This window comes from Hippopotamus amphibius, chromosome 4 (genome assembly GCF_030028045.1).
Source record: "Hippopotamus amphibius kiboko isolate mHipAmp2 chromosome 4, mHipAmp2.hap2, whole genome shotgun sequence".
Taxonomy (NCBI): domain Eukaryota; kingdom Metazoa; phylum Chordata; class Mammalia; order Artiodactyla; family Hippopotamidae; genus Hippopotamus; species Hippopotamus amphibius.
The window spans coordinates 184,881,186-184,905,330 of record NC_080189.1 but is presented as its reverse complement, the minus strand read 5'-3'; the positions used below and the strand labels follow the sequence as shown (position 1 = coordinate 184,905,330).

Here is a 24,145-nt window from a genome sequence, read left to right as displayed (position 1 = left end):
TCCCGCCACCTGCCTGACGACTCCACCTGGAGGTCCAGGAGGCCACTTGTTCACGGCCCGTCTCCCAGTCTCTGCCCCCAGACCTGCCTCTCTCCCCGCGCCTTCCCTCCCAGGCTGGATGCCCCCGGGCGTGAGTCGCCCCCCTTTTGGCCCCCGAGTGCCGTCCCTGCTGGGCCTTCTCCCCCGCCCGGTCAGGTGTTTGCGTCTCTCGTGCCCACACCCGCCAAGGGCGCCCGCTGCAGGCAGAGCTGAGGCCCGCGCTGTCTGCGAGGCCGTGAAGCTGGCCACCGGGGCCCACTCTTGGCGGGTGGTGCCGCGGACCACACGTAACGAATGGTGGGGATGGGGTTCAGTACGACTGTGGACCCTGAGGTTGGAATGTCGTAATCACAGGCCATGAAATTTTCTTCAGCTGTTAAAAGATGTGAAATCCACCCTTAGCGTGCTGGCCGCACCGCGGCAGGCTGCAGGCCGCTTTGGCCGACCTCAGGGAATCAGAGCAGGAGGCGTCGCCACGGCCTTGGCCTTGGAGAGCTGCTCTTGTGTCAGCGCGGTCAGCCTTGGCCCCGGCCCGGCGAGCAGCTGCCTCACTTTTGGGTGGTGTGTGTTGTCCAGTCACCATATGGTCACACCTCACGGTCAAGAAGTTGTATGAGGCAAAAGTAGTACAGAAGATCCCCTTTTGTATTTCCCACAAAGGGGAAGGCATCATATGTTCATCTCACTTGTGTTTTGTTTCTAGAAACTGCCCCTGAAGCGAGAGGAGGACCATCCCAGGAGGCAGGGGCCGGCCCACGTGATGGAACTGCCCAAGCTCAAGCTGTCAGGAGTGACCAAGCTGTCCTCGTACTCCAGCCCGGCGCTGCAGTCCGTGTTTGCCCCTAGAGCGACCGCGAAGGTCCCAGTGCTGAGACCCCTGAAGTGCGTTGGCCCAAACCAGAAGGTGGGCATCCCACTGGCTCCTGGGGCCACACCCACGCCCATCCTGGCCCCCACTGAGTGTCTGTCGCGTTCTTTAACAGACGGACACACAGAAGGACGTGAAGCCTAACCTGAGACAGCACCGCCTGCCCACGATAGAGCGGAGAGGAGGAGGCTGCTGAGCAGCCCTGCGGCTCCCCTGCTCGGGGCTCCCACCCGGCGGGACACCAACACAGGGGCAGAGGCTCCAGGAGGGGCCCGGCCTCCCTGGAGAGCTGCCCCCAGACCCGTGCCCCCGCCTTGGCCTGAAGCCGGCCGGCCTGCCGCTGCTTGCATCCCGAAGGCAGCTGTACTGTATGTTTGAGTCTAATACATTTGTACAATCACCTCATTCTAGGGTTTTATTTCATTTTCGTAACGTAAGGATTTGGGGCAGGGACTATTTTGTCATTTTCTATAAGAATCAAAACAGAGAAATCATACTTCATTATGTGTTGTTTAGGTGTGGTTTCACCGCGGGCTGTGCACGCGGGCCTTCTCTGGCCCATCACCAAGAGTGCTGTAGCACATTCAGCTTCCAGGCCATACTGTTGGAGACTGCTGGTTTTTATTAAAGAATAAGCTGTCATTACAATGGTTCATCTTAATGTTTTTTGAGTGACTCGTGTCCTGACTGTCCATTCCTTTATTTTGACCTTTGTGAGTGTGTCAGGGGCCCTGGTTTTGTTGGGAATACTTCGGTGCAGCTTCATGGTCTCACTTGAGCGTCCACTGAGGAAGGAACGCAGGCCAGCGGGCAGTCCTTGGAACCCCTGGGCACAGCGGCAGGTGAGGTGCGGGCCGCGGGCGGGTCCCCGGTCCACTCCCAAGGCCCAGCTTCCTCCGTGAGTAGCGGGCGCTGCTTCCCGACGGCCTGCAGGCGCACCCAGCTTTGTTTCTGGGGTGCTGGCAGTCAGCGGGCACAGGAAGAAGCCTGTTTCCCATGGGGGAGGCGGAGGACGTGGCCGAGCAGCAGTGGCGGCAGCGAGGGCAGGGCGGGGCCGGGAGGGCCGGGGCGGCGGGGCTGGGCAGCGGATGTGGCCCCCGGGGGGGGGGGGGCCAGGCCACGGCCAGCATCTCACGGTGCCTGCGGGAGGGGAGACCCGTGGGTGTGGGCGCGTGGGGGCCCAGGGAGGGCAGAGCCAGGGGCAGAAATGAGGCCCACGGGACGTTCAGAGCCGATGCACGTGGGGAGACCGTGGGGGGGCTTCGGGGACGGCCTGTGTGGAAGTGGCGTCAGGGCAGGAAGGGCAGTGGGCCTGGGGGGCCACGTCCGGCGGGGGCTGAGTGCCCAGCAGACACGGGGAGCGGGGGGAGCGGGGAGGGAGGCCAGGGATGGGGCCGCGCTCTGCGCCCGACTCCAGTGAGGGCACGTGTGAGGACGATTTAGGGAAATCATTACCCCCTTTAAATATATAAATGTGAAGGGCCTCTAATTTAAAGTTCTGCGTTGTACCTTTCTGAGGAAGAAGACCCCCTCCCCATGGCACAGGGCCAGTGTGGAACCCGCGGCTCCTTGGGCCCCGGCGGGACTTGCACCGCGGCCTCTGCGGGGCTGGGCTGCTCTCTCCGGCTTTGAGGAGCAGGAGGGTCCAGCTGCCGTGTCCACCAGGGCCCTGCGCCCTGCGGTTCCGGCAATGGGTGGGCACTGGCCGGGCTTCGGGGGCGCCAGGAGGCCGCCTGGCCCCGCTGCTGGAGCGCTGGCGGGTCTCCACGCGCCCCAAACCCAACCAGTTGTGAGGCGGGGCGGCGGGGCCATCGAAGCGCCCGTGGCCACGGCAGGCTCCCCGCCACCACCCCGACAGGCTCGCTCGTCCACGCGTCCACGTCTGCCATGCGGCTGGGGCCGAGGTTTGGGGCAGAGGCCGCGGGGGGACACCTCAGTCCAAGGAGCCCCACCGTGCCGGCTGTTGATGTAAACCTGCTCCCAGAGGAAAGCAGAGGCACCGCCGCCGCCGAGGGGCCGGGGCTCTGCGGCCCCTGGTGGGGAGCGGAGGGCCGGGCCGCCCGCCAGCCGGCTCGCTGCACGTCCGGGTCGCCTGCCTCCCCGCGGCTGCCTAGACGTCCCCGCCGTGGACGTGCGCTGACCGACTCCACAAGCCTGAGATGGGAGCACTCGAGGCGAGAAGTGAGAGCAGGCAGAGCCCCAGGTGCGCTGAGCCGACCCTCCGTGGCGTCTGAGGGGAGGGGTGCAGGCTGGCCTGGGGACCCTCTGCCCAGGGCCTGCGGCCACGGGGTATGTGCTGGCGGGGCCTGCGGGAGCGGTTAGGAGGCCTGCTGATTTTGGAAGCCATCTTGGACCACTTGGCAAGGCACCGGCCAAAGGAAAGAAAGATACGTTCCCAGCACAGGTGCATCTCCCGCTAACTGCACCGCAAAGTCAGGTGAAGGGCGGTGGGCAGAGCTAGGACTGACCACCCTGAGTGACACAGGTCTCAGGGCTGGTGAAAGCCGGGCAGCATGCTGTGTCCTCTGGCTTTCACACTATTGTTTTCCCGGTGCCACCAGATACGCACCCGTCACTTCCTACAAACACACAGGAAGTTCACAGGAAAAGGAGTCGACCCAGCAGGACCACAAGATTTAGAATTCCCGGAGCTGAGTTCAAAGGTGGCCCCTTCTGATCCCCAGACACACACATGGCTTCCTTGCGGGTGCTCTGTGTGACAGACAGTACTTAGAGACCACTGCTTTGACTAAGATGGCAAATATCAAACTAAAATGTCATGTTTTAATAGGAAGGTCATTCTGAGCCGTACGACATACACCTCCTGATTCTTTCACCCACAATGGGAGGGTGTCCTGGGGGCTCCCGCCTCTCCCGAAGGCGCTCCTGCTCTGTGCTGGAGGCTCGGAGGTGGTGGGAGTGCCCTGTGGGGCAGCCCTGCTGGTGGGGCGGCTGGTGAAGAACCCACTCCTCGACCCTCCTCCTCTCCTCTGAGAAAGGAAGCCGAGACCCGGGCTGATGGGAATTTTCCTGCAACAGTAACGCTAACCTGGGGCTTCGTTCACATACATGATGGAAATGGAGTATGGACACTTCTTTTCTAGCCTATAATCACTCAGACGCACCCCCAGTTTAGTGGGATCACTTAGAGAAATGTCTTTCAGGTGCTTTATGGTTTAGAGTCTGATCAAATTAAAAGGCCTTCAAAGGGTCCAAATGCATATGATTTTTTTCAATGGAGAAAAGTTCCTCTGCGTGGCAGCTACACCCTGTCATGATTCTAGTCACCCGTAGTGTCTGTGAGTAGGTGTGGGCATGACCTGTGCTCAGAGTTGCTCACCAGCTGGTTTCGACCAAATAAAAATCCCATGTAGTTTTCACGAGCCTTTTCTCTGCGTCGTTAACAAAGCACTTTCACGCTCACCGTAGAGAGTTGTGTGTGACCGCTCAAGGACAGAAGGCGAACTCGTGGACCTCAAGCTGTAAAGAGAAAACGGTTTGCTGAAACCGCCGTCCGCACACACGCGCAGCTGCCCACAAAGGTCAAACAAAGGTGGGGAGACCGCACGAAGGGGCCAGAGAACCCGAGAGCTCTCCAGACGCGCCACGGTCCTGCTCGGCTGCCTCAAACCCGCCCGTGACCCTGAGAGGGCTGCGAGGAACACGGAGTAAACATTTAAGTCAACAAAAGAAATACAGTAAAAGTTGAGCCAATTTAACAGAAGATAAGCAAGTGGTATATTCAAGATAGTTTTAATATTAATTTTTTTGTGAATTAGAAATATCACTTAGATGATGAAAATTACTACTGAAGCGACCATTTCCCCAGCTGCAGAATTACATTATTTATAGATATAATACAGAGCTGATTGCATTGGAACAAGAGTGTTAAACGGTAACATTAAAAAGGTTCATGCCGCACCTTGGAGGTCCATTACGCCATATTCAAAATAATTTTTTAACAGCATTGAACTATTTTAAGTGCAAACAATTTTTAAAAATCTATGATTGCAGCATCTGTCTTCCTGAATTAAATATTTAAGCCAGAAAGTTACAACCTTCTTTATGAGTGCATTCCAGGTTGTCTTCTGACCACCTAAGGTATTAAAAAAGTCAGTGCAAAAACAAATAGAGGGAAGTACTATTTATAACAGTTGGATATAAGGGCATTTCTTGTCCAAGAAACATTTTATTTTACACTATGTATATATGCATATATTATATATATCTATAACATTTTAATTACATTGAATTTCAGAGTAAAAAGCAAGAAAACCTCATTTCTTGTTTTTTACTGCAGCCCCAAAAGAATGATTTAAAAATGGAAACAAGGTCTCTGGGTGAGTGGCGCCGAGCCCTGCGTCCTCGTCCGCGCTGCCTCGTCCGCGCTGCCTCCCCGCGGGCGCGCCTGCCTGCGGCCCGGCCTGCCGTCCACGCGGCCGAAGTGCGGCTCCGGGCTCCGTCGTCGCTCCCTCAGGGCCCAGTCCCGGGCGAGAACTTCCGAGCAGGAGCGGGCGCGCTACACTACAGTCCCACCTGGAGAACTGGCCTGGTTTGGGGCTGACATTAAACCCTGCAAACAAAGCAGTTTACATTAATCCAGAAAAACATGGGGCAGCGAGGAGAGTCACAGTCACTCATCCTTTCCCGCAGTTTCACAGGAGCACAGCTAGGTTTCTGCTGGTTTGGAAGCCAGGGTTTTAACAGACCCTCCGTGTCCATCTGTTTAATTCCTCACGCATCAGAATCCGCGGAGCCCAGCCCCTAGCTCGGGTGACACGGTTTGGGCAGGCCTGGCCTGGCAGGGAGAGTGGTCTCAAGGCCAGGGTGCTTTAGTGCGTCACTGCCCAGAGGCAAGGGGCACCTCCCAGGGGCCGTTCACTGCCCTCCCCAAGGGCCGCAGCGGGGTCCCCCGGCTCCCAGGCGAGCTCGCCCAGTGCGGCCAGAGCTGGGGTGGCCTCCAAGGACAGAGTCTAGTGGCATTTTTTAAAAAGGCTTCTTATTTGCTTTCTCTGATGGGTGGTGTGACGGTGGCGCCCCTCTGGCTTCAGGGCCAGCACACAGGGCCCAGCAGGTAGAGAAGGGAGGATCCAGGCACCGGGGAGGGGAGGCTCAGGACAAAGCCCAGTCGGGCCACTTGGTGGCGGGGGGTCTGGGGACTCCACCCCAGTAAGGGGTGGTGTCTCTCCCTTCGGGGTGGCTCCTACGGAGAGGCAGGAGGCGCTCACGAATTTCTTGCAACACAGGCGTGAGCTTATTTAGATAAACCTGAAAGAGTTTAACCTTTTACAGCAAAGAGCACTTCTATTTCTCTGCACTTACTGGCATGCACGTAGCCCCTCATAGTTTGGCATTCATTTATTAAGAATGATTTTAAGGTTACAATAGTGCAACACTGAAGCTACAAGTTTTCAGTTCTAGGAACACAAACATCCTTAAGCTGTCCCTAAAAACACTGCAAAGGACACGCCTTTAACCAAACACGGCTGCGTTTTCACACCTGGACTTGGGCTGACGCAGATGAGGGTGACAGTCTGACACTGACCCTCAGCTTCGCCCACGCCTTGTTGGAGAGAAGCTGGGAAGCACGGAGCCCCACTCCAAATCATGTTATCTCCAGGTTCTCACCTTAAACCGAAATCTGTTCATCTAGGCGCGGTCAGGAAGCAAGGAGCAAACGGAACTTAGCAACTCGCCCTGCTCAGAACCTACAGGAGCCCTCTTCCTTGATCTCGGAATTACTACTGGGAAGGAACACAGCCCTGTCATCTCCACGGCAACAGGCAGCTTCTCACTGCTAGGGGGGTGGGGGGGATGAAGCCTGACGGGGGGGATGCTCTGGCCGACGGGATCCTGGGGAGAGGGGAGCTCTTCTGGACACTGTGCCCAGCCCAGCCCAGCTCACAGAGGGGAGGACAGCTGGTTTACTGCCTCAGTGATGAAGGGAGCCTTTAGCCAAGCGAGAGAAATGCTCCCCCGAGCCTGAACTGAGCTACAGTGAGGCCGCCAGGCCCGAGTCCTTGTCCATCGCTGACAGTCTGGAGGGAAGAAGCCTGTAACATCACAGATGACCTCACGCGGTCTAAGGTGTCTGAAACAAGGGGACTGGTGAGACCGCGGGTCAGCCGCCGGCGAGGAGAGGGTGACCCAGGGCTAAGCCCCTGGGGGAGCAGGGCACGGGCCTCAGGGTCTGCTCGGCGCCCAGCGCAGGCCAGAAGCCTATCCTCTTCCCAGAGATGGAATTGTTCTGCAGGACAGACACACACTGGAGGCATCAGGGCAAACACCACTATTCAAAAGAAAATGTGAAAAGTAACCTTACTTCTAAGCCCGCGCTTTAGTTTAAAATTTATTGGGTGATGATGAGAAAGATGAAAAACACACTTGCGGGCCCCCATTGACGACTCCGGACCACTCTTAAGGGGAAGCCCGGCTGCACGTGTTAATAACCTAAGAGCACAGTTGGGGGCAGGGTTTTCAGCGAGAGGGACCTCCCCCCACCTGCCACCCTCTGCCCCAGCTGGCTGCTCGTGAGGGTGGCCTGCCCCTGACGGCATCCTCCCTGATCCTTGTGGGGAGGCTCGAGCGGCTGGCCTCGCAGACCCTGCTGGCCTCCAGCCGTCTGGGCAGCGTGGTAGCTGCTGGTCTGTCCACCTGACACTGGACAGCTGGCAAAAAAGCGCTTTACACATATCACTCAAGCCAAAGCTTTCTCCAGCCAAGACTCTGCATGATGTCCTTTTAACCCCCAGGAAGGAGGCCCATTACAGGAATAGTGACAGCTCTTGACTCTAACATTTAATAGGCTGTTCTCTTCTCACCAGAGTTGCCATTTTATTCCTGCTTGAGATTTCATATGAAAATTGATAAAATACCCCAGCTCTTAGTTTGGGTTTGATTATAATTTATAATTCTAAGCTAACAGAAATAAACTTTGTTTCATAAGAATGTAGAGAAAAAAGTAATATTTCAGCTAAAAACCAATTTACAACAAAGGAACATGTCTTTGTTCTTGGGTGCTGCTGAGATCAGAGACCCTGACAGCAAGAAAAGACCGTGAGACAGAGGCCCACGTGAGAGAAAGACCTCGTCCTGAAGTCCCTCAGGGCCCCCTATGGGCCTTCCATCTGACCCGGCGACCTCGGACTCGCCTGGAAACGTTTGGGACCTCAGACCCTCGAGGGGGTGGTCGTGCATGGGCATCCAGCACTGCTCAAAGCCTGGTCAGTTGATTCTCAGTCACCCTCTCCGCCCCAGACGAAAGTGACGTGCACACTGGCCCTGGGACAGGTCTTGCTCACACCAGCAGCCTCTCGAGACCCACAGAAAAGCGCTACAGGAGGAGCTCCATGCTGCTGTGGGCCAGACAGGTCACCGGGGTCAGCCTCACCTGCAGGAGTGGCCCCGCAGCGGCCACAGAGCACTTAACCCTTGAGGCTCCAGTCCTAGGCAACCTGCCAGGAGCTCCCCCGAGTTATCTCATGTCACTCGGAGACAAAGAAGTAAATATTTGTAAAGTGAGGTCCTTTGAGAGATGATACAAAAACAGTGAGAACCACCAGCAGGTTAACTTCCTCCAGGGCCGCGTCTAGTTATGGATACATTTCCCTCAATTCATCCACAAGAATCCCCACCACGCACACTGCCCAGACCGCTGTGCAAAAGCACCAAAGAGAAGCTGCACAGAGGAGCTCCCACTGCATTCTAAGGCACGTGAGGCGGGAGTCCCTGGACTCAGTGAGCCCGGTGTAGGAGGTGGCTGCAGGGCTGGGAGGGGGCCCAATCCACCAGCGCGTCCTCTGGGCATCTGGACCCCTCCCTGCCCCAGACCCACTGTTCACCGTGGCCTGGGACCTTGGCCCCCCTGGGCGGCTGCCCCTTTGCCAGCCCTGAGCTGCCCAGTGACAGGTCACACTGATGGTGACACACTTGCCCAAAGAGGCCACTCAGTCTGGGAAGAGTCACCCAGAGAAAATGACCATGGTATTTTCAGACATCTGGGGAAAAGGCTTTCTTAGGGTACAACCAGTTAGGGGCTCCTGCGAGAACCGTGCTGGGGAAGAGAGCCCCTCCCACGGCTGCAGGCCCCTGGCCCGGGTGACCCGCCGTGGCTCTGAAATCTTCTCGTCTCTATGGGGCAGGAGGCCAGGACCTCGCATGTCTTCCCGGAGCCTTCTAGCTGGAGTCTTGTCAAGGGGCCTCCACGTGAAGGCTGGTTCAGAGGCTACCGACACTAAAGGGGGTGGCACTAAGCACCCCTAGGTTTTCTGTCCCTTTCGAGAGACCCACTGGTCCAGAACTGGCTGTTTGAACAGGCAGCCACACATGGGCGAATGGACTTATTTTTTCAAGGTACAAACTAGTTATTTTTAAAAGACCAAAATATTGCCTGTGTGTGTCTTTTTAAACTTCCTGTCAACCCGCTAGAGGTTAGGGCTTAAAGTGCTAAGGAGAAACGTATGGCTGCTGTGGGCGTCAAGCCCGAGCAGGTCCTTCTGAGGGCAGAGCACCTGATCGTCTCTTCTGCTTTGGCAGCTCAGAGTCAAAGGCAAGAAAGAGCCCCCACACTTCAGCACCAGCGGCTCAGGAGGACAGCGCGGTCTGGAAGATTCTGGAGTCCACTGAGACAGGCAGTCCACCTGAAGGAAAGGTGCCCAGGAGGCTCACGAAACAGCAGGGCTGTGACAGGGGGACGTGCAAACCCGGGCCTGGAATTCTTGCCATGAAGCTTCTTTCAGGAATGGAGGTGCCAGTGCTGCTGAGAATGAGGGGATGGTCCACAACAGGACCGTACAGCTCACTCCTCTTCCCGCCAGGAGAGGACCGTCTCCCACCGCCCCGCTCACGGAGCTCTTTCCACGCCGGAGCCCCGGGCCCGGGGTGCGAGGCAGGACAACCCCAACGGCGATGACAAAGCAAACCGCCCAGGATTCTGAGGAAAATGACAGACTGTCCCCAGAAGAAGAGCTGCTACAGAAGCCTGCGAGCCGGGGGCTGAGCACAGCGGCGCCTGCCAGCACCCGGGAACGCGAGCGGCGTGCACAGCTCCGGCCCCCCACCTCCCGGTGTCCACACGCGCGCCACACCAGCCGCCACCAGCTCGGCCACAAAGTCAACCCCCACGTGGGACGTGGCTTAGAGGACGGTCACAGAAAACAACGAATACCTCTGACGCTCAGAACAGACATTTCATTTAGTAAGTTTCTAATTATGAAAAACTCAGAATCAGTAGTAAGAGGTAGCGGTTCCTCAGGCTATTTGTTCTATAAACATTAACAAGGCCCTTAATTTTACAGCATTTAAAAGCCTTTCTTTTTTGGTTCACTGAGATTTTTTTTAAAGCTCAGATGTGAAGATGACTATTGAAAATTATCTACATTTACAATTCATTCACATGTTTATTTAATGTCATGATACAGAGGACAACCCCCCAGGTCTTCAGAATATCAAGTATGTAGTAAGTCTCTAGCTGTGACAGTGACAAGGGACCAGCTAAAACCAAGGCAGTGAAACAGAAACATGATTTTCTTAAAATTATAAAGTAACAATACTGATATTAAAGCTTCATTAATTATTGCAACAGTTAAGAACTTAATTTACCAACATTTCATGTTAGGAAGGCTCTTTATGAAATTTATTCAAGTTTTCAAGAAATTAGATGAAAATGTAAAAAAGGAAGTACATATATGAGTTTTGATCTTCACTAAAGGTAAATATTCACACAACTTTATACAGTGTCATCTAACACAGTAACCTTTTATAAACTTAGTATACAGAAATCAAAAATGCAGAAAAGTTTTCTTTTACATATTTAAATTGAGAGACAGAGATTTGACCATGACACAAAGTCCATGTAACAGATGCGGCAATGAATATAAAGTCAGTACCAGTGGGACAGCTTCCCTCTCCTGGAGGGGCTTTTACATACAGGTTTGAACTTGGCTCTGAGTTTCAAAGGGAACAGCTGGATACAAGTGCTCTTCAAGGTGAGCCCTGGACTCCACCCTCCCAGGCCGTCTCTCACGGGCCAGCACTGGGGTGGTGGAGCTTGGTCACCTGACGACATGAACAGGTGACAATCCTGACCAGCCCAGAGCGACAGGTGTGCTCTGGACAAGGAGAGGGCCTTGCTGACTGTTCCCTGCTGTGGTGCCCGAGGCGGACACTTCCTCCGGGTCACTCATCAGGCCTACACGCAAATGCGGAGGAAGGAAACCCCAGGAGTGGACACACCACGCGGGAGGCCAACTGCTCCCCTAGTTCCCCTTCGCGTGGGGGCCGCACAGGGGCCGGTCACCCTTGGCCACGGCCTCCCGCACAGCACGGTATGCTGTGCTCCGTGTATCCCTCCTGGGAAATCCACGGTGGACCTCTGCTTTTAGCTTCTCCTCGGACAGTCAAGTCCACAAACATGACCTTTGAGTTTTCAAAGGATTCCTTCCCTGGTGCTCCCCGGCCCTTTGGCCTTCCCCTCACACTTTGAGCTTCCTCAACCAGGAAATCAAAGATCTCGCTCCCAAGCAGGAGGTAACAAGAACCTTGTGCACTGGCACAGGCACTGATGAAACAGCTTCACCAACTTCAGTGCAAATGCAATACTGGACCATTTCTTAAAAATTCAAGATGTACCACAGGAAGTGGAGGAATTGGGGAGAAACAGCTGCCGGGCCACCTGCCAGCTTGGACTTGGCTGTGGGGCCCAGCAGTGGAACAGATACTGAGGGGACGCATGTATACGCCCGTGAACACTGAGAAGCTCCCTGGCATTTTGTCCCCCATTGTTTCTGGATGTCTGAGACAACAGTCACTGGTAGAGCTTATTCCCGTTTTTTTCATTAAGGCATTTATCCTTAGTCCCAAGACAATGGCTCATAGGAGAACCCGTAAAAAATGCTAGAAGGTCCAATCAGCACAAAAGACGAAATTAAATCAATTTAGAACCCAAAGCTACTGGGTTTTTTTAGAGTCTGCCTACTCCCTCTTACACATTTGCTTTTAAAAGAAGGCAAGGTTTTCTGAAGGCTTCCTTCTCAAGCCCTCCCAAGGGAGGAGACACTCAGAGAGGGGCTGGGGCTGGGGCAGCCAACGGGTTCAGAAGACTGCGTCACCCAAGTCACAACACAGACCTTGCTCCTGGGGTTCCCAGAGGCTGTATGAGAGGCGAGCAGGGCAGGCAGAGAAGACCCCCGTGGCCTGGCTCGTGCTCTCCGAGGGCTTCTGTCGCTGCAGGCAGGCAGGCGGGCGGGCAGGCGGGCGGGCGGGCAGAGCCACCTCTGGTTGGGAGGGAGCAGCTCGGCTCGCGTGCCACCCCGAGCACTCATTCCTGTGCTTTTCATCCATGCGTCTCAGTGCATGATGGAAAAGTCGTGCTGACCAAGGAGTAATAGCCTCTTCTTGCCAAAAGCTGTTTTCTTCCAGAGGTTAGGTTAGAAAAGATATTCTTGCTCAGGATAATGTTTAAGCTGAAAAACTGAAAAGTTTCAATGAGGAAGCTCAAAGTTTGGGGAGAAAACTACAAAAAAAAACCACCACTCCCCAGATTTCCCCTAGTGGCCACTGTGCCTTACATACCTGCAATCAGAACCCCTCAAAGCAACCCCCTCCTGACCCAGGTCTGTAGGACCTGTGACCCCGAAACAAATCCGAGGGAGGAGAGGAGGAGCCTGCCCACGACCCCTCCCCCCTTCTCCAGTGCCCTCTTCTCAAGCTGCCGGCAACTTTAGTCCTGGTCTTGGAGAGCACCTTGCACTCTGTCCTCCTGACTGCAGGAGAAGGGCTCTGCTGGCTGTCAAAGAGAGGGGCAGGCGTCAGGGGCAGAGCAGGCGGAAGCAGCGTTGCCCTGCCACGTCCAGAACCAGCCTGGGCCAAGCCGGGCCAGGCCATGCAGCCCCGCCCTCAGCACCTGACAGCCAGGGGGCCCCAGACAGGGTACCAGACAGACATCAAGGATACAGTCACCAGCAGAAACTGAATTTCGAGACGGGGACTGAGCCCCAAACCCAAAACTCTGCAGGGACCATGCTTTTTTAATCTGGGGATGGGGGTGGGGGTGGAGGAGATGGACACCAGCTTCTATCAGTGCGTTTCAGAGCTTGTTTTTTAAGGAACTGACAACCTCCTCCTCTTGCCTCTCCTACTCCTGCTCCCATTCACAGACCACTGGGTGAGTCGCCCCAGCAGAGACTGAAGGAACCAGAAAGCATCAGCGACACGGGCCCCACCCACAGCTTTTCTGCCAGCAGGGCGATAAGCAAAGCCCTAGGAGAGGGAGGTCGTGCGTGCCACACTCCCCTGCAAAGGCTACTTACCTGGGATTCAGCCACTCTTCACTTGGGCCAAACACAAAGTCCTGAATTTTGAAACTGCATACTCAATGCCTCAGAAGCAGTTGAAACTGAATTTCTAAATCTATGCAGGTATATAAAATTGTACATGGAATGTTGGTTCCTACGCCAACGGACAGCCCAATTTATTAGCCTCCAAAGTTGAAACCGTCCACAAGGATGGCTGCCTCTGCTACCTCAGTTAACATTTAGGAACAGAGGACCGTACCTTAAAGGCATGAACATTCCCATGCACCGTGATGCACATACGGGGAAGGCCACCGTGGTTCTCACGTGGGAGAACACTGCCACCGCTGTCACAGGGCACAGAAACCACCGCATGAAGGAGCACGAGGGACAGAGAGTGACCGGCTCCGGCCCTGACACGCATGGAGCGGAGCAGGGGGGCGGCCTGGCCTTCCCGGGGCGGAGGGTGCGGGGAGGGGGAGGCGGGGGCAGGCTCTGAGAGCTCGCACAGCTGCTGCTCCATCCGTGAGAGTCGCACACTGGGAGACAGTCTCTGGGTCCGCACTTTGCTGAATCGCACTCACTACTCAAACCAGTATAAATGATCAGTATCTCTACACTTCATTACAAAGGTGTGCACAACACAAAACAAACCTAAGTGACCACGATAAGTTAACAAATAAGACCGTCCTCATCTCGACAGGAACCACACAGCTCAGAGAGCCAGCTCATCCACTGCGAAAACTGCGATTTGAAAAGCAACTCCTCCCACAGCTGAGAAGGATCTCAAGGAATTAAGAGTCAAACACAGCCGTTTCTCCTGGAAATGGAAGCAGCCATCTCCGCAGAGGGAGGCCCCGCCCCGCCCCCAGCAGCCACGGGGGGTGAGGGGGTGGGTGGCGCTAGGGTTGGGGCGGGGCACCCCGGGAGGCCAAGGGCACCCCCAGAAAGACCCGGAAGCACGACTGCCCTCGACAACAAGAGGAGGAACAGCCTGCACCTGCCTTTCCCCTCTGGTGGGAACACAAAACCCAAACAAGGGAAAAGTCGCGAGTTCTCTGAACCCTGGTGGCCTATCAGTCTTCACAAAACAAAGCTGAGGCGTCTACTAGGGCCTACAGTCATGTGCCTTTTTGACCAAAAAACAAACCAAAACCCCAACAAAAAAAAAAAAAGGAAAAAAAGCTCTTTCCCCTTGTTGGAAAAAACACAAGCAAATCACATCCAACATAAAAGATCTTGGCTTCTGTGGCAAGAGGCACTTCTGACAACACTTCTGGAGCCCTCAGCCCACAGTTCATGGTAACTGTCCAGGCTCTGAGAAACGTGGATATTTTATTTAGTGCACAGAATCTCAATCAAAGTGCTACAAACTGCTTCTTTGAAAAAAGATGTTTATTAAACAATTTTAATTGTCATAAAATGACTAAAATGGGTTTTAAAAATTAAGGCTCGTCTCTTTCTGTGGATTGCCAGAACAATGTAAAAATAATATCAATCAACCCTGCTGAATGCTTTGTTCCTAAAGTTAAATTTCATAGATTCCTAAACATTTTATGATTAAGATAAAAAATTGGACTATAAATGACAATTAATGGCCGTCCGTATTGAACACACACTCTGATCAGGTGTACAATATTCTAATTGAGTAGTTAGGCAAAAATATTCCAGTTAAAGCAGAAATTTTAATTTTAGCATTTTCAAGTCATTGTTTCCCCACACTGTCATGATTTTCCTAGAATTGAAATAGTCTAATACAGGAACGCTAACCTTGGGACTCTATATACTCCCAGGAGGGTGACTGACTTGGCTGGCAATTAGTTTGATTATATTTTTTAAACGTTCTAAGGTGAATTATCAAATGATTCAGAATTACCTGGCATGCAGTATCCAAAGTTATGGCTCTGACGCATTTAGATTTACATTAAGAATAAGAAGTGTCATTCACATTCATTGTACACCCCACCCCTCCCACAAGAAAAAAATCGCTACCTATTCAAGTTCTAGATCTGGTGCAGCATTAAGGATTAAAACTTACCACTTTACCAGGCCTTCCCCATGTGCAAATAAATCCCTCCTGACAAGCAGTGACTATACAGTCTTCAAGAAAAATTAACACAGTCAGTCTTTCATGTGCTATCTTTTTACAGATGAGCGGCTCTAACAAGGGAACGTCTTCCATGCGAGGACACAGGGGCGTCCCCAGAGTTTTCGCTGGGTCCGTTCTGGTTTTAGTAACGAGGTTCAGTTTGTCGCTGCTCTTGCTAGAAATGTGTCCCATGCTATGGTTTCGCTTGTGATCTTTCTCGTGGTGCCTGTCCTTCCGGTCGTGCAGTGAGAGGGTCGCGAACTTGCTGACCCCAGAAGCGATGGCCCCGTCCGCGACGCTGCCCTTGCTGCCGGCGTTGGAGACGGCGGAATGCGGGAGGCTGTTGGACCGCGGCAGAGGAGGGGGCGCCGAACTGCCGGGGGTCGTGACGCTGTTGCCAGTGCTTCCGGCAGGAGGACTCGTGGCGTTCATGACGTTCGTGTGTGTCCTTGCTCTGGAGAGGGGCTGATGGGGGAAAAGGATGTCTTCCGTGAGGTCCCACAAGCAGAGCTGCGTGTCCTGGCCCACGGAGCCGAACCGATACGTGACACTGACGGGGCGGCTCTCAGTCGAGTTCCGCTTGGACAGCCGGGACTGGGTGCTATTTGCTCGTTCTCTCCCAAAGTGAAGAAGGTCCTGGAAGTCCTCGTCGCTGCCACTGAACTCCATAGGGTCACTCTCTTCCACGCTAGTGGTGTAGGGGTCAAACGCCACCACGCTGACCCAGGATTTGTGCCCGTGGCCCCGCGCGATCACGCGGCAGTCTCCAAAGGACCAGACGGTCACCAGGTCGTCCTCTCCGCCCGTCACGATGTACTTGCCGTCTGGGCTCCAGCACACGCACAGCAAGCCTCCAAAGTAGCTTTTCATGGTGCCGTGCAGCTCCACCGAGTCAAAGTTGAACACCCGCAGGAAGCCGTCCTGGCTCACGCACGCCAAGAACTTGCCATCTGGGGAGAAAGCAAACTCGTTGAGGGCCCCCTCGCCCACCGTCCACTTGAGGAGAGGGTTCCTCGTGGATTTGCTCTTGCAAGTGTGCACGGCAAAGCTCTCTCCCTGCTTCAGAAGCTGGTAGTGGGGGGCTGTGGTGCCACAAGTGTGCTCTACATTATACAAGTACATGTTCCCGCTCGCATGGGCTACTAGGAAAAGGCTTTCCGAACCAGGAACCCATTTGACACAGGTTACTCGTGACTTGTCTATTAGTCTCTGTGAAGACAAAGGAGAACAAGTTATCACAATGGAGAAGCTTTAAAGGTCTTTTCCAGCAAGCAACCGTGTCTGTGTCTCGGTGAAGAGGGTTGCGTCCATCCCGGCGCTCCACGTCCTACCCCGTGGTCAGGCCAGCCAAGGGCATTTGGCCCCTTGTGGAATTACTGTCTAGAACTGCACCTGGGTGTCAGGCCACAGCTTTCACTGAGGGAGTCGGTCACTCAACAAACACTGTTGAGAGCCCAGCACATGCCCGACCAACACTGTACCAGGTGCCGGGACACGCCGGGGAGAGGGACAGCCCTGGGCACTTCGCACGTCTCGGGCCAGAGCGACTGGGCCTGTGACTCTGCACCTGCACCGCACCCTTGCTACGAGGCCCCTGGGAAAGTCTCACGGTGCCCGTGGCAGGGAGAGCTGGGTCCCCGGGGCCCGCCTCTGGGCTGCATCGTTCCTGCAAGGCCCGTGCTGACTACACCTGCCCCTTCCGGCTGCTGGTGGGGGTGGGGGTGGCGCGGGGCGGGGCGGGGTGTCCACGTGCAGCCAGCAGCACCCGGGACAGCAGCGCACACCTTCCTGGGCTCTGCCTCAGCCCGGGTTCACTCAGCTTCCTCCCCCAAAAGTGCTGCCTCGTGTGGATCTTTATTAGCCATTCCTCCATCTTCTTTGGAACAAGGTGGTGTTTAAAAAAATAAACACATGACTAACACTCAGGAGTCTGCGCCTAATCACTCACTCTACTCCATGCTTATTTTTGATCCACTGACCGTTTCTGTAACAGCCACAGATCGGGAGTCTTGCTTTTAAAACCAAAAGAATAAAAGGCAACAGTAGAAACCCCCCAAAGGCATGATCCCCCCACGTACTTGCTTCCTTCCCTGCTTGCAGACCCTCTGTGGTGCTTCCATGAGGATGCCCAGTCCCCAAATCACAGCACCAGAAACCACTGGGAGTTCCCAAGACCCCCGAGTTCTCAGCAAGTCCTGCAGCCAAACGCTCTCTGGTGCCACCCCGGTAACCGGGTACCTCGGGAGCCCGGCGGGCTTGGGGTGAGCTACACGCTCCTACTTCCCCCGTGTGGTTTGGATTCCCCGACTCGAGCCTCAGAGGGCCACAGGGACAGGAAGCCTGTCGAGACACAGGGCTCCTACCTACTCGGCCTTGTGCTGTGTCTGCTGCGTGTGCTGCATCTTTACAGAAAGTCACAGGAAGTGAAAACACTTGTTTTTTTTCAGAGATTAATGAACCATGCAAACTGTTGCAGAAAATTAGGCCCCGGAAGGGAGGTGGTCAACAAGTGCCCCAGCCAGGGAAGACGTGGGCCTGGGGCTCGGGGGCAGACTGGGTGAGGGTTACTGAGGGGTCACTGCTGTCACTCTGCAGTGCCACAGCCGCACGTCACCCCTTGCCTCCATCCTCTCCTGCCCAGTGACCTATCTGTACAGGGCGGCTGACCAACACTAACGCCAACAACCTGGAAGCCCAGTGCTGCCGTCAGGGTTTCCACAAGACCTTCACTGTTTCTTCCACAGGAGGTCCAAGACATCTCACAAGGCCAGGTCAGGGCTTTGGTCTTGGGGGAGCCTGCCCCCATACACCAGCCCTTGCTGTGCCCACCAGGCCCAGGCTGCCCCAGCGCTCCTGATGCCTTAGCCGTGACCGGCCTGCTGGCCTAGTGTCCAAGGGGGGGGCCGGCTCACCCCCCACTGGTGGCCTCATTGGGCAGCGACAGATGCGACCTCGGGCTGGGGAGCCAGGCCTCTCTCAACTCCTGAGCCTCACATTTCCCCACAACCAAATCTAATCTCAATTTTCCCAACATCTCTCCACTGTTACTCTATCATGTGTGGAAAATTTTAAGGATGGACATAAAAACTTCTAGCCCTGTGGTTAGGAGAAAAATTTTATTTTTGGCTTGAAAAGACACAACAAAAATAATTCCATTAGAACTCAAAATCGTAATACTGTCAAATAAAAACAGTATTTCCCTGCAACGGTGAGGTACAGTGATAAATAATTACAGTACCGTTATTAAAATACATGTTACTGGGGTGACAAAACACATTTAAAGACCTTATTCCATGTTAAAAAGTGCACTGAGACTGCTGAAAGTAGACACGTGGATGTAACCTATGGGTAAAAACCTGAGCCCGCCTTCCACAGCCCTGCTGGGGCGCCCATGCAGACACGGCACACCTCAGTACCTGGGAAGAGCAGCTGAAACAACCGCAAAGCAGAAACATTAACGGACCACAAATTCATCTCTAACGCGGAAAGGGTTTCTCACTTGTTCTACACTAACTGTTCTCCCTACCAGATCGTATGTTCAGGCGCAGGGAAAACATCTGCTTCGTCTTGGGGCCCGTGGGTCTTGCCCACATCTGGGGTGCGTGGTGTGCACGTCAGGACAGCAGTGCTAACTTCCAACCTGAGGACCTACTCTGAGGCCAGGCGCTGGGCAAGAGGCTCTGCAGACATGCTCTTTCATCCTTAAAATAACCCCGCAATGGGAGCTTTTCTTTTGTTAATAGGTAAGTCGTAATTCATATATATGAATAGAAGTATCCAGTAGAGAGGCTCACTCACACCCCCCCATCCCAGACCCCCTGTCCCCAGAATTACTGTTGTTAGCCTTCTGTCTGTCTCTCCAGAGTGTCTTTCTGTGTGGACAAAGCACACAGAGACACAAGTTTACCCACCCTCCTTTTTCCACTGTTTGCACCTCTGCTTTCTCATTCTGTCACGCATCATGTACATCGTCTGTACTGGTACAAAGACAGCTTCCTCATTCTTTTCTACAGCTGCAGAGTACTCACTTATATGGATATACTGGGGTTTATTTGAAAAGTCCCTCATGGATGGATATTTATGTAGCAATAGATAACCTGTACATATGGCAGTTTTCACATGTATGAATATACCTGCAGGACAAATTCCCAGTGGAATAGCTGGGTCAGAAGGTACATACATTTATACTTTTTTATAGACATCGCCAAATTACCTCCCATGGAGAATGTAACAATTTGTATTCCCACCAGCAGTGTAAGTATGAGTGCCTGTTTCCCATAGGAAGGCAGGTGTTACAGCCGCGTTACCCACCAGGAAACAGGCTCAGACGTCTGAAAACTAGCCTGCGGTCCCTCCCACTCTCCACTCACTCATGTTTCCTCCCTTCCTTCTTTCATTCTTTACTGAATGCAGACTATATGTCAGGCACTGACACAGCACCAACAGAGACATCCCTTCCTGAGTGGGATGGAAAGACAGTGAAACTGATAGGAACTGATGGTGAGGAATGCTGTGGGCAAAACCAACCAGCGAAAGAAGACAAAGGGCAGGAGGATTAGAGTGATTTCCATCTCACACAGGAGGGCCCAGGAAGGCTCCACCTCTGGGGTGAGGGCTCGCTGAGCAAAGATGTGAAAGGACAGTGGACAGCCGGCTGGGAGGATGCGGGGCCGAGCGTCCTCACAGAGGGGACGACTGCATGCGTGCGGAGCGGGGAGCAAACCAAGCCCCGCTCATCCTGGAGACACAGCAGGCGCTGGGGCAAGCAGGACGGATGGGCAGGGCGACACCCAGCACAGGCCCGTCAGCCCCAAAGTGGGCTGGCGCCTGCTGTGCCTCCAACAAACGTCCACCACAGGCAGAGGCCAGGCCGGCCAACCCAGAGCCCAGGGGGGCGGGAGGCAGGCCTCGACGGCAAGCCAGGAGTCACTGAATCAAACTGCTCTGGGCTAGCGTTTGGTTTGGGTTTAACCAAAAAGTCAGAGAATAAAAAATGAATAAACACCTAGAACATCTTATTCAATAAATATAAAGAATACAGCCCAGTTTCTCTACCATAAGGGTATATTTTTGTTTCAGAAAATGTCTAGTAAAAAAAGTAAGGAACCTTGGTCAGCTCTCAATGGTAAGTAACGGGATTTCCCTGTTGGGCTTGAATCCTCCAGTTTCAATGGGGCCTTGATGTGGACGAGCACACGTTTGAGTACGTTGGAAAAACACCCTTGGCAAAACCCCAGGTCCCTCTGAGGCGCTCTTGGGTAGAGGTGGGGAGAAGACTGGGAGAGAGACCTGAGCCTATGCTTGGGGGAGGGTGGGCAGCCAATCCACGGCTCCGCACAGTGCGGGTGGGTCTGTGGATGTGCGCGGCACCCACTCTGGCTGGAGCACCTGAACAGGGGCAGGAAATTAGTGAGCTGGGACTCAAGGACATGAACTCCCAGGCTAAGGAGTCTGGGCTGTGACCTTGAAGCCCTGTGCCGACCAATCCCACAGCCCCAAGCACTTGAAAGTGATTGGTCCAAAGTGAGACATGTGAGTGTAAAATTCTGAAGACTTGAAAAATTAAGGAAAACTGTCTCATTCATAATTTTATATTGATTACACACTGAAATATTATTTGTAAGAATTAGATAGAGTATCTTAACTTCACCTATTTTTAAGTGGATTTAATGTGGCTGCTAGAACATTTTAAGTTGAATTTGTGGCTCACAGTATAATTCTACTGCCAGTGCAGCTGCAAGACAGTGGGGGCACCGAAGGTTTCTGAAAAGAGACGTGCCAGAATGAAGTGAAATCCCCCGACAGCAGGTACAGAATGGTATGGGTGGAGAGAAACCAGTTAGGAGGCTTGACAATTGTCTGTGGACAAAAAGGTCTTAAACTTGACCAGTGGCAGCGAGGCAGGATGGACTGTTTAACAAGGGGTTGGGCTGCCTGGGGGCAGGGGGTGGGGTGGTGAAGGAGACGTGTGAACAAACTCCTAGGTTTCTAACTGGAGTGACTGGGAAGGGGCTGACAGAAAAGAGCAGAGGCGGGCCCCTGCTGGGGACACGTTCAAGTGCCCTCATCGAGCAGGCAGCTGATGAAAATGACCGCCGAAGACCAGGAAAGGGGCTGTGAACAGTAAGAGCCAATGCGTGACATCTTGAGCTCTCCAAGGCCGAAGGTGTACACAGAAGAGGAGGAGACTGGGAGACTTTGGAAAAAGACAACCTAAAGAGAGCAGGGCAAAAATCAGGAAAGCAGAAGGGAAGTCGAGAAAATGAGCCGGAAGTCCCGTGAGGAGGGGAAGGACCTGATGCTGAGTGAATGTCTGACAGGCCAGGAGCTCTGCTCCCTGCATCTCGCTCCCCTCTGTCCCGTCACAGGGTCTCTGGGGGCGGCTCTGTGCTGCAGACTAGGACGGGAGGCTGGAGCGGGAGCTGGGCGGGGGTCCAGGTGAAGAAAGCCCCCCTGCTCCGGGGCTGGAGAGGAGAGGCTGAGGGGAAGCATGGACAGGCTCAGTTGAGGCCACCCTGGCGGGAAGGGCAAGGCGAGGAGAGCGGGGCAGGTCTCAGGGTAAGACAGGCTCTCAGGTCGCCTGGCATGGCCACCAGGCTTTTCATTAAAGAGGAAAACTCCAAAATGCTCCAAGGCCTACTTTTATAATCACTCCCGTAAGAGCCAAAACCAAATCTGGATATTAATATGCCAGGTCTGTATGTCAAGACACTTACCCAGGAACTGGGCTCCCACAACCCACTTCTCTCCCTGGTAATCACCCGTGGCCGCCACATTCCCCATTCTCAATGCAGAAGAAACTGTCTCATTTCTAATATTAATCCAGTGAAAATCCAACAAACACCAAAACTACCATCATCAATGGCATTCACAAACAAGAATTTCTAACTATACTAAACTAGCTTAAAGGAAGCAAGAATAAAAATAAATCTGTAACCACATTAAAGCACCACTGCTAAAATGAAGCTTTCTAAAGCACATACTTTTTATTTTCTGTTTTTCACTGCTATCAACATGATAGGTGGGAAAAAATTATTGGGGAGGGGGATGTATTTTACAATGCAGATATTAATTTGTAACAAAGATACTAAAAACAAACAATTCAAAAACCACAACAGCTGCTGGAAAAGCCATAATGTAGCCACAAACAAAAACGGTGACTAAGGGCTTTGATTCTATAAAGGCATTTAAAGACAGCTGCTTCCCTCAGGAAGTATTAGGAAAGGGTATTTCAAAGATCCCTGAAAGAGGATCAGATGTCATTTTTATCAATGTTAAAACTTTAAGGAATATATCATCATGTGCTCATTTCCTTCCTTTGATTAAAAAAGCAACAACAAAAAACTAACAAAACGCCCAGAACCCTTCTTCTGTTAGAGAACTAGACGGAATCTTGCAAAGCTGGGCCTCCTCTCCTCCTCACTGCTGGGGGTGCTGGGTGCACAGGGAGCCTGTGGCCACTGTGGGACAAAAGAGGAGACACGGCCTCAGGCAGCAGCAGGGCCAGGCGTCCACAAGGAGACGACAGCCCACCTGGTGTGCTGCCCTGGCCTCACGACCCAAGAGAGAGGAGAAAGTGAAGAACAGGGGTCTCGTCACATGCCAGCGATGAAAGACACTGAAATGACAAGTTCTTTTTAGATGTTACATCTGCCCAATAATCAAACATACTTGAAAACCCTTTGAAGTTACTACTATTCTATGGACACAGCCCAGATACAATCAGAATTTTTACAAAAACAGACAAGGCTGAGTTCATTACCACATAGAAACTGCCCCTGTATGACTGTTCCTCCCCAATACATGGCAACCATTAGTAACGAAACGTGGACTCCTCACCCCTTCGGGGTGCTTCACGCCAGCCTGAGCGCTGACCGGAGCCTTCCGCCCTGCCTCTCCTTTCCTGGTAGCTCTTACCATGAAGGCAGGCTCCACAGTCTGGGAGCTCATCAGGTGTGCCAAGATACTCTCAACAGAGACCCATTAGATACTTTCAAGAGAAACCTGAAGTCTACTCTAAAAGCCTGGAGAAAGCAGTGTCTCAGGGGATCTAGGCTATCCCTCCCTAAGGGCGGGCTAGAAAGGACCAGGTTCTTGCCTTGCTCCTGGGCTGACCTGGTACAGCAGCCAGGGTCTCAGTGTGACTGGGACGGCCTGCGGAGCAGGTCTCACCTCTACCATCTGAAATGAACTGGACGGGCTGAGGGCCAGACCGGAAGGTGAAGGCTGCCAGCAGCTCTAATGTGAACCTGACAGTTTCACCTCATTAAAAACATAAAAAATTACAAAGACAGTTAACAGTGAGCACTGGGATTTATAGGTGATGTTTTCCCATCTTCTCTGTACTTCTCTATATCCCAATTTTTTCTATAAACAACTATTTAAAATTTTTTAATCAATGGGGGGGGGGGGGGAATCACCTTTTAAGACACAGTCTATTCCTAGATAGAAAATTTCCACTCTATTCCCAGATAGAAATTTTCATCTCTTTGTTCTAGAGTGGATATTTGGAACTTATAATTTCATTTCCATTCACCTACCCACCTATCCATCCAGCCAAACATCTGCTAGACTTTCATGCACCAGACACCCCCAGAAAGGGGGCGAAGGTCAGAGTAATCACTACTGGAGCGTGTGCACGCACGTGTGCATGTGTATAACAGGCGGCCGAGAAGCTCTCTGGTGAGCAAGATAGACAGACAGACACCACACAGTCATGACAGACAGCCCCGTCACCGGCCTTACTCGTGCTGATCCTCCGTCTGGGTTGCCCTGCTCTTACCCTCTTGTCCTGGAAAATCAGTTGTACTTCTCCTTCAAAACTGCTGGTATCTCACCTCCCAGGAAGCCTTTCCTCCA

The 24,145-nt window shown here is 53.4% G+C and overlaps 2 protein-coding genes across 19 annotated transcripts in view; one reads left to right on the top strand and one right to left on the bottom strand.

Annotated features, from left to right (window-relative positions):
- Positions 1–1,646, top strand: part of MOK (MOK protein kinase) — a 38,221-nt gene extending 36,575 nt beyond the window's left edge. Inside the window, exons 11-12 of the mRNA XM_057733571.1 lie at positions 743–943; positions 1,023–1,646. Of these exons, the coding sequence (XP_057589554.1) occupies positions 743–943; positions 1,023–1,103 (282 nt within the window). The 3' untranslated portion in view covers positions 1,104–1,646. The remainder of the gene's footprint in view (positions 1–742; positions 944–1,022) is intronic.
- A 3,699-nt stretch (positions 1,647–5,345) lies between these two features.
- WDR20 (WD repeat domain 20) overlaps positions 5,346–24,145 on the bottom strand; it is a 65,583-nt gene continuing 46,783 nt past the window's right edge. For 4 of the 18 annotated variants that reach the window (XM_057731147.1, XM_057731149.1, XM_057731148.1 and 1 more), the window contains 2 exons: positions 15,236–16,495; positions 10,111–12,377 (listed from right to left, as the gene is read on the bottom strand). In XM_057731147.1, the coding sequence (XP_057587130.1) occupies positions 12,240–12,377; positions 15,236–16,408 (1,311 nt within the window). In that variant the 5' untranslated portion in view covers positions 16,409–16,495 and the 3' untranslated portion in view covers positions 10,111–12,239. Of the gene's footprint in view, positions 5,481–10,109; positions 13,316–14,574; positions 16,496–20,080; positions 22,747–24,145 lie in introns of those variants that run through there. The other 14 variants (XM_057731157.1, XM_057731142.1, XM_057731145.1 and 11 more) reach the window with 11 other exon arrangements.